Source organism: Strix uralensis, chromosome 5 (genome assembly GCF_047716275.1).
Source record: "Strix uralensis isolate ZFMK-TIS-50842 chromosome 5, bStrUra1, whole genome shotgun sequence".
In the NCBI taxonomy this organism is placed as follows: Eukaryota; Metazoa; Chordata; class Aves; order Strigiformes; family Strigidae; genus Strix; species Strix uralensis.
In genome coordinates this window covers 44,893,174-44,909,311 of record NC_133976.1, presented here as the reverse complement: position 1 = coordinate 44,909,311, position 16,138 = coordinate 44,893,174, and the positions used below count along the sequence as shown (strand labels likewise).

At 39.8% G+C, this 16,138-nt stretch overlaps 1 protein-coding gene across 6 annotated transcripts in view; it reads right to left on the bottom strand.

Annotated features, from left to right (window-relative positions):
- Positions 1-509: 509 nt before the first annotated feature.
- The window catches only part of SYT1 (synaptotagmin 1), a 364,659-nt gene continuing 349,030 nt past the window's right edge, over positions 510-16,138 (bottom strand). For all 6 annotated transcript variants that reach the window (XM_074870647.1, XM_074870649.1, XM_074870645.1 and 3 more), the window contains 2 exons: positions 8,391-8,524; positions 510-3,610 (listed from right to left, as the gene is read on the bottom strand). In XM_074870647.1, the coding sequence (XP_074726748.1) occupies positions 3,404-3,610; positions 8,391-8,524 (341 nt within the window). In that variant the 3' untranslated portion in view covers positions 510-3,403. The remainder of the gene's footprint in view (positions 3,611-8,390; positions 8,525-16,138) is intronic.

The window sequence follows — 16,138 nt, the reverse complement described above, 5'->3', positions numbered from 1 at the left end:
CCCACACCTTCTCCCTCCCTCCCAGCTTAAGCTCTTATTTAATGATCTTTAGTCTATAAGAGGCTTGATTTTATGGCCAGCTTGTAAGTAGCTCTTGAATGTAGGTTAAAATATACCATGTCTCTCCAAATGAAAACTTCAACCATGGCTCTAACACAATTAGCTTGAAGAGTATTGATGCGTAGGTAACTGCTTGGAGTTTTTGTTGTGGTATAGAAACTAGTCCATGTTTTGATGGGGAAGGGTGTTTTTGGAGGTGAATAATCAGGCTCTTGGGAAAACAAGGTAATAGTTCATCATCTGCAATAGAGGTGGAGAATTCATCTACTGGAGCACTGCTGGCTGTGACCATCTTACAGTGGAAGCACACTGATGAAAGCAGCTTTTCACAGCCCCTCGAAAAGTGCTGTGCTATTACACTTGTGATACTTCGAAGTTTATGATTGTGCTGAAGTCCTAGAGTGAACTGTCTTCAAAATTTTAGATCAAGAGAGAAATGCTAGAACATCAACAGGAAATAAAACATTTTTATTGAATATCTGTGTAATATGTATGTTATTTTAACGACAATTGGAAAACTACTGTGGGAAGTCACTACACAAAGTGAAACAAAATATAAACCACCTCATCAAAAATGAAGGTAAAATACGGCTAAAGTTGTCAGCTCGCGGGCCACGAGCGATATGGCAGGATAAAACACCCCAAACATTTCTACAAGATACAGAGAAAACCCACACAGAGAAACACTCAAGCAGGCAGTAAATATACACAAAGGCAACTAGGATCTTTCTACAGCATCAGATTCTAATACTTCACACAGCTTTGTCAGAAAGGTACATGTGGCTTCTTTGAGGATGAAAATGTCATCTTGGTCACATGGCAGGTTCGGTCTCCGAGAATCATCACACCTTACAAACCAGTTCTGTGGTGACGTTCAGTCTGGCAGTGTAGGAAGAGAAAGCATTACGAATACCTTAACACAATGAGTCAGTCCTGGCAGTTTGAACCTGCAGCTATCCTGAATGAACAACTGAAAGCTGGAGACCATGAAGCTCTTATGCTGGAAAGCTGACTGTCTACTTCTCTTTGGTGGGGTTTGGTCCTTAAGGTTAAGATTTTAAAGTATTCCAGCTTGATGCTTTGCATGTATGCGCCTGTTTCTATCAAAAGATGTCTCGCTTGTGTTTTTTCCGTGTTTCGTGTAAAAAAGAAAGAAAATGGGTCTTGCTATTCTCACTTTTGGAGGTGGGGAGAGATCCAGACTTCTGTTCTCCTCCTGCTTCTTTGCTGCTTCTTTTACCCTCAGTGTACTGAGCACATTGGTGCTTGGCCACCACTGCACCAACCTCTCAGACTGTCACACCTCTCCCAGAAGCAGAGCCTTGAGGGAGGCTGTGGAATTTAGTTTTCAGTACAGAGTTCTCTGACTACATTCATCTTTGTTTTCAATAACTTCTGTTAGATACAATTGATAAGAACGTTAATGGTTAATTCTCATGCCGCCCTCCAAAAGGTATAGCATTTCCACATTTCTGGGGTAGTTTGCATTGCTGAAAATAATGAACTCTTCAAAGCATTATAAATATATTCACAGCTTGGAAAGATAAGCAAGGGGCCTCAAAGGACGGTACATGAGATAGAAGTGATGCCCTAAATGACTTGATGAGATGGTACAAGCTGAGATGACATGCTGGCTAGCTGAAAGATGACTATCTACAATAAAGCGACGGGGAGCGAGGGCAAGGGAGGTTGCAAATGTAGAGTATTGCACAGGGCTTGACAAAATGCTGTGTGGTCAACCCATTCAATATAGCATCCTTGTCCCCTGCATAGCTCTCCAGTTCTAAATTGGTCCGTAATAACTAGAACTGCTTGTGCTATGCGTTCCTTCGGCAGTGCAGTAAAAGGGAATGGCAGTATTATTACAATATCACTACGGAATAAATTGATTGCTATCCACTGAGAAAACTACATTTCTAAGCACACACGGCAGTCACAGTGATACACAGAGCAGTCTTTCAAGACTCTTATGGAATGACTAATAGCTTCATAATAGTGCCATTTACTACATAATAACATTGAAAACATTTAAAAACTCCTCCTGAAACGAGCATCTAGTATACAGAAGAGGTTGCTTCAGTTTTCTAGAACTTGTTCTTTGTTTTCACTTTTTTTTAAAGGACAAATTAAAACTTAAGTATAAATAGTATATAAAAGGTCACTAGCTGTTCTCTTTTGGCTTACTCTGAAGTGCATTTAGAACTATGGCTAAATTTTGTCATCTTCTGATGGGATTACAATACTGTCTGTTTACCATGAAACTATTTTGTATAATAAACTCACACGGCTGTGTCTAAAAAATATTCTGCATTCCTTCTAATCTGAGTATAATAAAATATTTTGTTACAAAGTCTAATGTGCAAACTTATTATAATGTGAAATTGTGGATGGAATTCACAGTATGCTAATTTTGTATAAAGGTGATAATGGAGAGCTACTCTTGTTTTCATGGCAGCATTTTGCTGCTGCTGCGTCTCCCCCCCTCCCTTCCCCCCCTCCCTGCACAACCTCTGCAATGGTCTTACTTTGTATGTTAGATGAAATCGTTGCCCCCTATGGAACTGCTTCCTCAACTTTCAATCTAAAGCCATTTCAGTCTGTTATGTGTTTGCTTTGGAATATATACAAAAAAAATGATACCCTGGCTTCTGGCTACATCTCCTTGAGGTCAGCCATGGAGCTGCTCAGATCATGCTAAGTTGCCTGTGAAAGACGTCTACCCAATTGGATTTGCCCCTCCAAGATTCACTGTGGACGCATAGCATGTTATTAGGATGGTCCAGTTGAAAGCTCAGATTTAAGTTGTCCTTTAAGATGTCAGTGTAACACTACTAGTGCCTTACAAGTTGGAATTTTTTTTCTGGAATGCAGACGATACAATAGTTACCCTATAATATATTATCAGCTCTCCTATATCTCAGTCAATTTACATAATTTAAAATAGAACATCTTATTAAAAACATCTAGTTATACACAGATTAGGAAACGCTTACAACATACAAATACACAAACTAGAAATAAATTCTCAGCATACTGGTGTATATATACAACTGTGTGATACAATAAATAATTTCTGTCATGCTCTATCTACACATCATATTGCTTAAAAGAAGAGTAGATTGGGGGGGCAGTGGTGAAATGAAGCGCCTTTAGAGGGCTCTCTACATTTAAATTTGTGCAAATTAAAACAGGAATTTAAAAGTACAGCTGATCTGTGTCAGGAACACATGGCTGGAAATGAAAGGACCCATATTACTGAGGTATTTACAGATACTGGCTAAAGAGCACTATGTGGGCAAATGCAGAAAGGCTTCTTCTTCTTTTTTCTTCTTCATAATTTAATTTACTTCTTGACTGCCAGCATGGCATCTACCTCCTCCTCGGGCTGTAAGGTGTGCCACTGGGCAATGGGCCGCCGGGGGTTGGCCAACATGTCTGACCAATGCCGCAGCTCCGCTCCGGTGCTGTTGTAGCCCACAAAGACTTTCCCGATGGCATCGTTCTTGCCAATCTTGTCATAGTCCAAAACAGTCACAACAATTTGCACTTTCTACAATGAGACAGAGAAAGACCAGTGAGCATGACAGTAAGGGGAAGGTGGGCAGGGATGAATCTTGGGACAGACAACGACAGTGGAGACTCCATGAAGGGGGTGTGTGACAGCCGGAGTGGGTTCCCCCAGCAAGAAGCAAATTCAAACTTTTGTCTTTGCTTCTTGTGAGTCTTTCAAATAAAATTAAGTTCACAACCTCCCTGTTACCTTGAAACTTGACCTCTTGCATCGAAGAGCTTCATATGGGATTTGAGGTAGATTTTTTTTTTCCTTTAACAGATTAATAACATATGGATTTTTTTTGTTGTTACTGAAGACTTAGACTGTTAGATGTCTGTAGAGCTAAAATGGAGATTTTAAGGTAAGCTAATTCAAAAGTAGTGCAATTTAACACATCATTATTGTTTAAGTAAATAAGTTAGCAGCTTAAATTCAGAAATGGCTCTACCCCAAGTTAACGTTTGTAATGTCATAGTCTATGCTGTTAATTGCTCTTCTGCTTCTAAACAACTCTCACCCATCCATCCAGCATGCTAATGAGTTATTTTCAGATAAATTCAGTAGATAGCCCTTATGGTTACTATATACATACACACACACATATGTACTCATACACATCACGTGTAGGTATGTATGTACAGTGTGTATATTCTATATATTTATAAAGGCATCTAGAAAACAGACTGCATGCTCAGCAGAGTTGGAAAGAAGTATAAACCTCCCTGTCTCGGGGCTCTGAGACACTGGCGCTGCCTATGACTGAGCCAGTGTTGGAGTGCCACTTCTGCTGTAGAAACGGTGACCTCTGGCAAAGAGGGTTAAACTATTCCCACAAAATCTGCATGAGCCCATCTGTCACAGCTCATAGACAATTTTCCATTCACTTAGACTGGGGCACACTGGGAGGTGATGTTCAAGCCAGGCATTTGTGTATGCATTTGCGTGCACATACATATATTCCTCTCCTTCAGGTCATTAATATTTGTTGAAAGAGCACAAACAGCTAGTCCTTCACTGGAGTGGTGTTCTTCCCCAACAGCACCTAAGACATTAACAGTCTTGGGCTGATTTTAGTAAACTGTAAACACTTTTCCTTAGAGCTTTATTTTAAAAGACGAACATACAGTTATTTTCCTGATTCCTTTCTATCCCATGATAAATACACACACCTCCCTATTACAGTGTGAGTTTCCTGAATTGAAGGAAGAAATGCCCTGAAACACATTTCTTCCAGAAAAATATTTTACTCTCAAGAATCAGGTTTTTATATTTAGGGCTTTAAATACATGTACAATCTGGATTTCTTACTAGAATGATTAATTTCAGTGCTTGTAATAGGATTATCTTTTAAAAGTAACTGACTCTTTTAAGCATATCTGCAAGACCAGGCTCATGAGGTCTATTTTATAAAGGCCATTCCCTTACAAGATTGTACAATTCACTGAGCCAGAGAAGGAGATGATTCCAACAGGCATTAAAGTATTTATATAGCTGTTGATGACAAAAGTGTACATCAAACTCAAGACTCACTCTCTCCCCAGAGCACTCACAATAAAAGGCAATATCCTGAAGCAAGTATTTCTAGATGCCAAAATGATGTTTCAGTGGTGCTGTTTACAATCACTTTTAATGTTGATGGTACCTCCCCAAATGAACATTTATGTTTTAGATGCAGGGTACAATCACAGATATAAAAAGTAAGCATGTGACTATTATTTTATAGTACAAAAATAACTTGCCTGATGTACCTAGAAACTTGGGAGCTAGTTATTATTGGATTTTTTTTGCGTTTGTGTTAATCATAAGACAACAATCAGCACTGTAAACAAAAGACCCTTTTCCTTGCTCTGTAGAGATGTAAGAACAGCTAGCTCAGATCATTAACTCTGAGAAGATTTTCACCTCATGGTCTCTGGCTTAAACCTACAGAGAAATGTGAGCATCTCTTTGCTTTTGTACCATATATTAAAGGAAGAGCTGCAATGCCAAACCCAAGAGGTGCTAGTAGGAAGCACCACCTCTGCTAATAAACACTTGGATTAACAGTTTTGTTGGTGTGATTAAGCATTCTTTGGACTGAAAGGGCCTGGAGTTGTTGCTACCTTCAAAGGCAGTCTGTCTTGCATGTGGCAAAACACATGCTTGATCTGCCTCTAGCAACAGGATTTGACTTCCCAGGGGTGTTCTCTCATTACCCTGAAAGACATCGCTTTCTTTCCCTTAAGAGCCAGAATCCATAGTCACTATTAATTTGTTGAAAATGTTAATGTTTGTCCCACTTTAAATTACATAGATGTACTACAGTGCTTTCCCTCTGTGAGCTCTCTTGTCTTTGCTCTCTAACAGTCAAAAAACTTGTATAACCATTATTTTTTGACTGTGAAAGTTTGCTTAATGACTTTTACATGAATTACCCAAAAGTCACAGTGATTACCATATTAAGCCTAAATAACATTTAAAATGTTTCTATTTTTCTATTGATGAATTTTTCTATTGATGAAATCACTTCAGTAACCATAATGAAATAACTTCTAAATATAGTCTTTTATAACTACAAAATACATTGGCATATGACCAAAGTCCATAACTACAGATTTTAAATTGCGGCTATATACCGAAAGTAAATAGCTATAAAGTCATCCTGATAAACTTACACACACACACACATACACCCCCCGTCCCCCCAAGCAAAAATTTAACAGCTAAACCACAATACTTTTTAAAGGGCCTACATCCACCTTACAAAACTGATTTAGGTTTAGAAGGCAAAATGGCCAAGTACCTACAGAATGCACCTAACCATGCCAAAGCTCCGATCTGATAACTTGGAGGTGCCCATTCCAGTTCCTCAGTCCTGACCCTATTTGGAAATCAAGATGTTTGTTGTCTAAATTGCCAGAGAGGCTCGATCTGATTCATCATTTTTTGCCTCTGGGTCTTTGATGCTTGTTACGAGATCCTTCACAAGCACACGGAGCAGCTTTCATTAAAATCAGTGGGAATTAGGCCCCACTGGATTTCCCACTTTTTGATTCCTAGAGTCCATAGACACCTGCTCATGCTGTGGGGCATGAAGAAACTAAATGGGCTAGTCATGCCTCCAAGTCACTATTCCTACTGCCTCACCTTGTCTAGTTTTATTATATTTGTTGGTACCAAGTCAATAAAAATCAAGCACACAGCTTTAGCTGAAATGTAGGCCTTGGCTCCTGGGCTTCTCTCCAGAGCAGTTGCTATCAAAATCCAAGATACAGAGTCTCGAAACCCATACCATGCTCTCATCTAATCAAGAGTGGGCTCCCAATTTGGCCCAGGCCATTTAAACCCATTTAAAGTACAAGTAGCATGGCACCTAACTCATACTTAGATCTCTCTTACAGGCCACAAAATGATGTATTCCCAGACTGTTTTAATTATGGTCATTCAAACTGGGATGCTCCTGAAAGTACTCTTTCCATGCTCAGCTCCACAGAGAAAGGCTATTGTCTTGCTTAACATCTCCATGGTCACAGGGCTTCACGGGCGGGTGGGAAGCCAGCATGCAGTTCTTCTCTCTTCTGAGGATATTGAAACCAATACATCTTCCCTGCCAATGAATGCTCTAACAAGTGAGCAAAATAATGAAATAGTTTAACACTAATGGTTAAGGCTTTAAAAAAATGGAGGAGGCCTGTACCAACTGATCTTTATGTGGTTTACATTACCTAGATCAGACCAGAGACCAAAGTCTCTCCCTTTCCAAGTGAACCACTCAACTAACAGGTGATCTTATGCTCTGTGGCCAACCATATACTTATTATTTATGCAGAAATGAGTGTTGCACTCCCAACACATGCCATAGGCACAGGCTATGAGTATTTTCTTACAACATTGAAGATACAGGTTTAAATTCACCTAGGGAGGAGAGTGAATTGGATGCAGATTTCCCACATGCCTACTGAGATGTTTAAGAAGAGCTTATCTCTTGTGAGAAAAGTGTAGTTAACATCAGAAGAAGTTAAACCTCACTCTCATGAGTGAGAGATGACTTGCCTCCTAGCAGTCCAAAGGTAGGTAACTGAGTCCCTGAAAAAAATGACACTATGCCTTGTCCTGGTATTTCCCTCTGCTAATGTAGGTTACTTCAAGTTCACTGTGCTGGCTTCTGAGGCCCCTAATGTTAGGCACTGAACTCTCCAGGAGTAGCACCTGGACAATTGCTGGAGCTCCCCTGAGGTGCCAAGAAAACAGGTACTGCAGTACTGACCCCTGAGATTCTCAAATGTCTTTTTCCAAGGGATGTACTAATCACAGAAAAAGTTTTCATGGTGTGGTGAAAAAAAGTTGTGATTATGTGCTTTACTTAGGAGGGATGCTGCAGTGTTTTCAACAAACAGGATGGATAAATGCATAGGGACTACAAATTTAACTGACGAAGCCAATTTATTGTTTCAAAAATTTTGAGGAAAATTGCTATATATGCTTTTTCTTTTATCCCTATACTTTTTTGCTGGCACATTCCTTCGTTATCTCCCTGTGGATTTTTTTTTTTTTCAGAATCCATTTCTCTTAACAGAAAATGTCAGTTATTCATTTCTCACTGATGAATCAAAGCTTCATAAGTACTGTGCATTTTATCATTTCTCTCTTGAAGCAGTCACACTCATCTAATGTAGCACAGGGCTGGCACCTAGGTGCTAATGAAGGCATACACACGTGATAATTAACAAGATTCCTGTTAAATATTTATAAGGGCTGAGAAACGGAATGCAGAGGGAAGACAAAACACTGACATTACCTGAATTTGTTCGAATGGTACTTCAAAGCTGAAAGACTCGTTGTAGTAGGGATTCAGAGTGTTCTTTTTAATTGTAGTCTTTTTCTTCTTCAGCCTCTTACCGTTCTGCATCAGATGGATCTTCACATAGGGATCTAAGTAATCAAGAGAAGAAGTAGAGCTCAGTGTGTTATCTACAGATTTTAATCCCACAAATTTAAGACTCGACAAAAAAACCAAAAACCTTTAACAACAAACAGCTTGTATTTAAACAAAGTCCTAATTTCAACTACAGAAAAACTCCTGTACAATTGCAGAGTGTTCCTGATGGAAAAAGGTACAAAGCATTTATTGCATTATCTCCTTAACACTGTGAGGGAGTGGTAAATTCCCACCTAACTTTGTTCTGTAGCTCATTAACCACCGTGGAAAGGTTTTTACTTTAACATTATGTATTGGCTGCCAACATTTCTTGGCAACAGGGCTGTGGGGTGGTTCTCCCAAGAGCCATGAGTGCTGCCAAATGCACACATGGTGGGAGAGGGCTCTGCGATTCTTCAGCATCTCTTCACATCGCTCCGTGGGCAGGAGCTGCACTGTGGTTTTCCCATCATCTGATCTACCCAGTGGGCTGCAACTGACACAGCGCAGTGTCCGTGGGTCTAGCACATGGCCAGATTGCATGGCAGGAAGGAACTTTGCCCTTAAATACCAGTTCTCTATCTTAGTGCTACATGCAGCCAGAGTAAGGTGCAGGCCATGGCATCAGTATAAATTATGATTGTATTTGCTATTCTTTACTGAATTCCCACTGTTTTGTATGACTTCGGGTGGCTAAGGAACAGAACTGCTTTGGAACCTTATCAGGTATTCCTCATGCAAGCAAAACTCTCATGGATGTTACTGCCATGAAGTGGTATCTCAATGGTTATACTTCCAATGGAAGTTTTGCCTGCTTAAAAGAATAGTGCTGTCAGTCCTTAATCTGTTACAAGAGCCATGTTCCCATATAGAGGATGAACCAGCAGTTCTTCTTCCATGGTGGTGGCAATTAGCAGTACCTTCACTGAGCTTAGTTATTTTTCTGTTTAGGCCTACCATGAAGCACCATCTTTTAAGCATCTCAAGCTCATCCTTTTCAACAACCTGTCTGGTACTGACACCAAAATTTGGGTAGGTACCTCTCTTGGCTTTAGGCAGCTGAACTGTGATGTAGGTCAAGGGAAGCCTTCCCTCTAGTGAGCTGGTAGGAGCTATACAAAGCACCAGCCAGCCACAAGTCATCTGTGGAATAAATTAAGGGAGCCTGAGTGCAAACTATCAGAGGAAAGGGCTTCCCCTTTCCCTCCTGAGAAAAGGATGGGGCTACAGAAGAATGACAAATGAACACTGAAATTAAATATTATCACTATGCTTTATGACTCTGTAATGAAATTCATGTTCAGAACGTCTAAGAGGAGTAATTGCATTCCGCTACAGTCAAAATACGCCTTACTGTGGGAGACCTAGGAGTTCGGGACAGCTAAGTTACTGGAGTGACTTGAGCACGGTCCACAGTGCCTCTGAAGGGAGCATAATTTTGGTAGTGGACTCTTCAAGCCAGCAGAGAAAGGTATAATAAGATCCAATGGCTGCAAGAAACTAGACAAATTCTAACTTAGAAATAGGCATATACTTTAGTAGTAAGACTGAAACAGCTGGAATACCTTCTCAGTGTTTGTGATGAACTCTCTGTTACAGAGGGTTAAGATTCCTTCTCCCTCAAAAGACCTCAAATAGAAATTAAATCTGGGTAGGTTTATGCTTGAGGCTAGACAGGGAATTGCAAGGGTTCCTTTTGGCTGCACAATGTATGAATTAAGGAATATCAGAAGAGCAGAAATGCTAGCAAAAAGCCAACAGATGTCTATTTCTTTTTGATTACTGAGTTCAACATCACTGCGTACAGGGTTTTGAAGGTGGAAAACAGGCAAATCTGGACTCCTTCAACATTTGCTGATACTTGAGAAAAGCTCACCTACCTCATTACTTTTGCTGAGGCTGCCTGCTGAATGCACAACTGTTTTAACATGAAACTGATGTTTTAGCTATAGCTAATATATAGTAAGAAAGTTCAGTAGTCAAGGAGACAGTGGTAGAGCGTTAAGACATGGAAATGAGATGAGATGCTGTTAAAATATAATTTGAGTAACTAGAGTGAGCTGGGAGGCTAAACAATCCAGTAATACACTGTTATTAAGGGGATTAAAATTAAAGAATTCTATTAAAATAAATGCAGTCGACATAAGCCAAACCTTCACTGACCTGTGCTTGTACATGGACAATATACACAGATTTGATGACTGTTCATATGCCCATAAGGAACTGTACACAAATGACTCATATAGCGATGCAGATATATTCCTATCTCGACAAACATTCCATATTTTGGAGAAAAATATTTTTAACCTAGAATTCAAGTGTATGTGAATGCTCGGGGTCTACATGGACGTTCACTTAAAATGATTTGCTTCTATTGACTTTCTAGATTTTCTATCTTCACGCTAGTATTAGAGCAAAATTTGACCCTAGATAACTCATGGTCATGGGACACGGCCCCGAAGCTATGTTTCTGTGGTTTCTTTTTCATGCCCTGATCAGCTTCTTCTGTTTCTCTGTCTGGGCATTTGAGTTAGGCTCAGTCAAATTCCAGTTGTTGAGTAGGAAAGATCCAAGTGGTACCACATTGCCACTGTAGTGCAGAACTGTCAGTGGCAGAGGTCTGAAATGGGGCACAGAAGGGGGCATAACATGTGATACAACATTCTCATTTCTTTTCATACGAGGGTAAAATTTTCATGCTAATCCAACTACAAATTGAATGTCACCTAATAAAAATCATGTTTCTTCTTTTCTGTTTTCAGGGGAAAGTATTAAATAAGTTTACTCATCACATAAACTTTCAACTCAGAGCCAGGTGTACAGCTCAAGTAAGTGGATGGGCCATTAGAGAGTTTAACTGAGTTTATCCTCATTAGATTGTACATCTACTTCCTATTTCCTGAAGTATCCTGGTCTTAACTAGTTCTCCCCTCTTTTCATCCTTTTGTGTTTCATATATGAGCCCCTCCACCACTGCATTATCTTCAGTTACACTTTCCCATATCCCACGACACTATCCCTAACTCCCTCAATTCTCCAGTAATCTATTTGCTTGCAATCTACACAGACAACCTGATACCTAAGCACAGACTTTCTTGCAACTTCATGAATAAATCTCAGAAAAAGACAGATTCTTTTTCACCAAATAACAGAAGCTGAACTGCTTGGAGTCAATTATTGGAAGAAGGGAGGATAATCAAAAGAAAGCAGAACCTTTGGGAAATGCCACTCTCCAGTGATTTTTCTGAGATAAGGTTTAGTACTAATGGAAACATCTCTTCTCTCTACTTGCAACATAACCTCAGTACTGGCACCATTACTCATGCTGAGTAATACTTTAATATGTAAATAGTCTCGCTGAATAAGTGAGACTAGTAAGGATGACAGAACTGATATTACAGCCCAGCAATGATAAATTGTCTGTTAAGTGCATAGCCTGAGCATAAAGGGCAGAATTGTTTTGACCAAGTAGAAATGTCTACATCTGACACCAATGAAAATAAATAAGCATTTCTCTTTATGTACTCTGGATACTTATCTCGTTCCAGAGTAAATATCTGTCTTTGGTAAATAAATTGGCCCCAAAATATTTATTTCTCTCCACTGATACAAGACAGCCTATTCGCTTTCATGCCAACAGTTACACTGAAGAAATTTCAAGTTTGAAGAGGTGGACATCACTCTGTTTTTTCCTTCAGTTTTATTCCTTTCAGGAAACAGGGATTTAGATCCACATTACATGCACAGGTATCTGTGGATGGACCTTACCCGTCTATCTGGAAGAAGAGATGTCGCATCCAGAGCACTATGGATGTCCCTCTGCCAAAGGGGACAGAATGGCTGTGTGTCCCTTGCTTAATAATTCACGTTAAGCAATGTGTGGGATTAAATAAAATTCTGCTATTTATTCCCTCATTAACGGTCTAGCCATGAATGCTAAAAAGATGTAAAATTAATAACTAATTGTGCATTGTAGATTTTACAACAATGTCTCAAGGGAGGCTAGCTGAACAGCTTCTAGAGCCCTGGGGGACCAGCTGACAGATTTTGTTTTCCTGAATTTTGCAGTAAGATGCCAATACATTATTTAAAAGGTAATTGAAATGGTATGTAATATCAGGTAAAGACTTCTGGAATAATTTGGACCATGAGACATATGTATATACAATTAGAACCCTCTTAAAATAATGACTAGTTCATCATCATCATGTTGTAGACAAGATGCACTTCATTATTAGAGCTTTTACAAAAGCAAACTTTGCAGCTGAAAAAAATGCTACAACTAGAAGAAAATTGTTGCTGATGAGAATATCTGAGGAAATGGTGGAACTTGAGAATGACTGCTTGTCAGTGGATTTTAAGATGAAAAATTTGTTACAGGGATCAGTAGTTAATGAAATCATTTTCTACCTAGGTAGGACAGAATTCAGCACACAAATTTCCTACTGTATGGATTGTCAGCAGAAAAGTGTCAACAATGTACCCAGTTTGGGATGGTTTTACTACAATGCTTTCTTCTGAATGCAAACAGAAGAATGGTGCCCATCTCTGTTAAGTGTTTTTTAAGACTTTTGTAATCTAATCAAAATATGAAAAGAAAGCACCTAGAAAGTTGACAAATTTGAAAAATGCTACAGGGATAACACTGCAATTGATTGTGTGCAATTACAGTCCTGAGTCTGCGTGGGGGGGGAGCCTAACGGTTTAAAGAAAAAAATCCCACACAGCTCTGTGCAGTGGGATCAGAGAAAACCCTCTACAAGCCTCGAGTAAGCCTAACATGATTAATAGGAAAAAATTTGAGCCAGAACAAACTAGTCAGAGATTGGGTTGAATAAAGTTTCATATGACAAAACACTGTAATAAGATGTTCTCAACTAAAATGTAGAAACCGAGACGAAATACTGTGCCAGAAATGCCTCCAGCTGTATTTTTGTCTTCAAAATGTGCGGGATAACTGGGTGTTAATTAGCACATATTTTTCCCCATCAAAAGATAATTTCTGCCAAAACCATGCCAAAGCACACATCACTGATGTTTAGAGCAAAGGTGTCAGCAGACAGTAGTTTCCGTTCCAGGAAGCAGAAAGAATTCCTGAAGAGCTAGGAAATTGATCCAAGAAGTAAAGAAAATCAGGTTTGGAAATGCAGCCTTATAAATGGCTCTGAAACGCAGTTAGGACAGAGGTGACTTGCAGTGTGGATTGTTAGTTCCAGGCTAAAGAGCCATAATCACTCTCATCCTGCAACATCGCAGCGGGGTGGAAAGCTGAGGAAAGGCCAAGCCAGAGCCTTAGACCAAAGCTGAAGCAGTGCTAGATTCAATATTGCACCCTTAACCTGTTCCTATTCTGTGCAAAAACCCTTCAGACGAAGCTTTTTTGGCTTACAGGAGTGGGCAGCGGGGAGAACAGCAATTTTATACAGCAAACAACTTTATTTTCTATAGAGACTGTGCCAGGGATGAAGGCTGACAGCATCAGCAATACCTGCATGCTTCTTTCTGCCTTCGGGGAGCAAACAGCAGTGGTTGCCAGAGCTGTGCTATGGAAAGCAGCAGGGCTCTAAGAGCAGAGCAAAATGGGACAAACTTTCCTGGGAGTTCCCACAGATTTGCTGATTTTTCCCAAGGATCATGGGACATGCTCCCTCCCTGGGCATATAAATCCTTCTCTTGCGAGCGAGGAATGATTCACATGATGCCTGTGGCATCCAGGCCATGGATAATTTGCCCTGAATTTTTTTCTTCTGTTTATTCATGTATGGATGAGAGGGGATAATTAAAGTCTCTGAAATAATGAGTTTAGAGTGATATTGTGCCTGGATTGTCTAAACTAGTATTTTTCAGATGAATGGAAAGCTTCAAATGGGAAGGAAAGCCAGAGGGGGAAAATGTGTTATCTGGGGAAGAAACAATATAAGGTACAATTACTAAGAAGGAGTACAAGTGCTATGGTACATTATAGATTGCATAAAAGTTATAGTTTAGATTCATTGACACAAGCTGTTGGGCCTTCCACCTCCCTCCACAAATGAGCAAATTAAAGTTGGAACATTATTTTTAAGGAGCAGCTGATGTCTCAAGGGAAATATTGGAAAACATTCTCATTAGAAACAATTCTCTTGGCATAAAATATAGGGTTTGTGGGTTTTTTCTTACCACAGTTCCCTGAAAACAGGATTGCTGATTTTTTTTAAAAAAAGTTTATTTCCTACATAATGTCCAGTTATCAGCTGATGTTCATATTTAGCAACTTTGGACCTCATCATAGTTTCCATAACCCCACTGGGCTGTGGATTACCTGATGTTATGGGCCAAATCTTTAGCTGTAGCCTGTACTTGATCAATACACAAGGGAAAGGTGGGTAGCAAAAGTATTTGCTGTAGATTCCTGCATAGCATCTACTCTTGACCCCAGCAAAACACTTTTTAAAATCACTTTAATAAGCAGGCTGAGGACTGAGCAGTGTGCCTGGGAGATTCTCCCAACACCACCCAGTAGCATACTGGCCATGAATGGAGTTGAGAAATTGCAAGCAGCTCAGATGGGCTGCCAGAATGGCCCTGATAGTTGAAAACAGTTTAGTTAAAAAGACTCATATTACACTTGCCAACATCTATCTATGCTCCATGGGTGGACTGCTCCAGATCCAGTGTACGCACACACACAGAGAGTACACTGTCCATCAGTCCCTTTCTTGCTCATATTGTATCTCCTAGGGTAACAAGTTAGATGACTTTGGATTACATATTTCCATCAGCATCTTTAAAAGAAAATGCTGTAAGACTGGGTAATTTATAAATGAAAACATTTGTTACTTCTTGTTCAATAATATTAGACAGATTCTCATAGGAATAAGCGAGTCCAATGATTCATTTATAGTGGGGAAGAAGGGGTTGGTATTTATTGTTAAGAACTAATGATTGCCTGCCTATAATAAAAAAAGTCAAATGGAGAGTGTTGCAAAGCAGTCTCAAAATAACAGCTCTTCACTGTTGTGCAGTTAGGTGAACAAGCTGCTACTGAAATGCAGAATTCAGAGAACTAGGGAGCCTTGGGAAGAAGGAGGTGCTGTAAAACCAACAGTGAGCCAACAATTTCCTCACCCGAGAATCCCAAACTGAGGTTGCTGAACACGTATTGTCGACAGTGGAAACAGAAATCTTCACAGTGACCTAAGGGCTATTCAGCCAGCACTTGAGTCTGCAATTCTACCCACAGCGCTTCCAACTTGAACATAACAACAAATGTTACAGCGCCAGATGGGGAAAGTAGCAGAAAACTGAAAAAAAGCGCCAAAACTCTTATTTAAAGACAGCACAAATTAGTGCTTATGAGCTTATGACTAAGTTTCCTGCCAGAGCAAGGGCAGCTGATCTGTCTATCCTGCATCCAAGCAGTTCATTTCAGCAAAGTTACACACTGGCAAAACAAACAGTTTTATAAAGCACAGCAAATGTGGGTTGAACCAACAGGAAAATGCACATTGAGTTTTGGTTGTGGATAAACACAGAATACTCTCGTGGAAAAGCAAAGCAACTTAACCAGGCACTCCATAAATGTGATTACATGGAAACTATAAGCATCAAAGTAGTAAACCTTGCTCCCCTGTATTTGCACCAAAAGG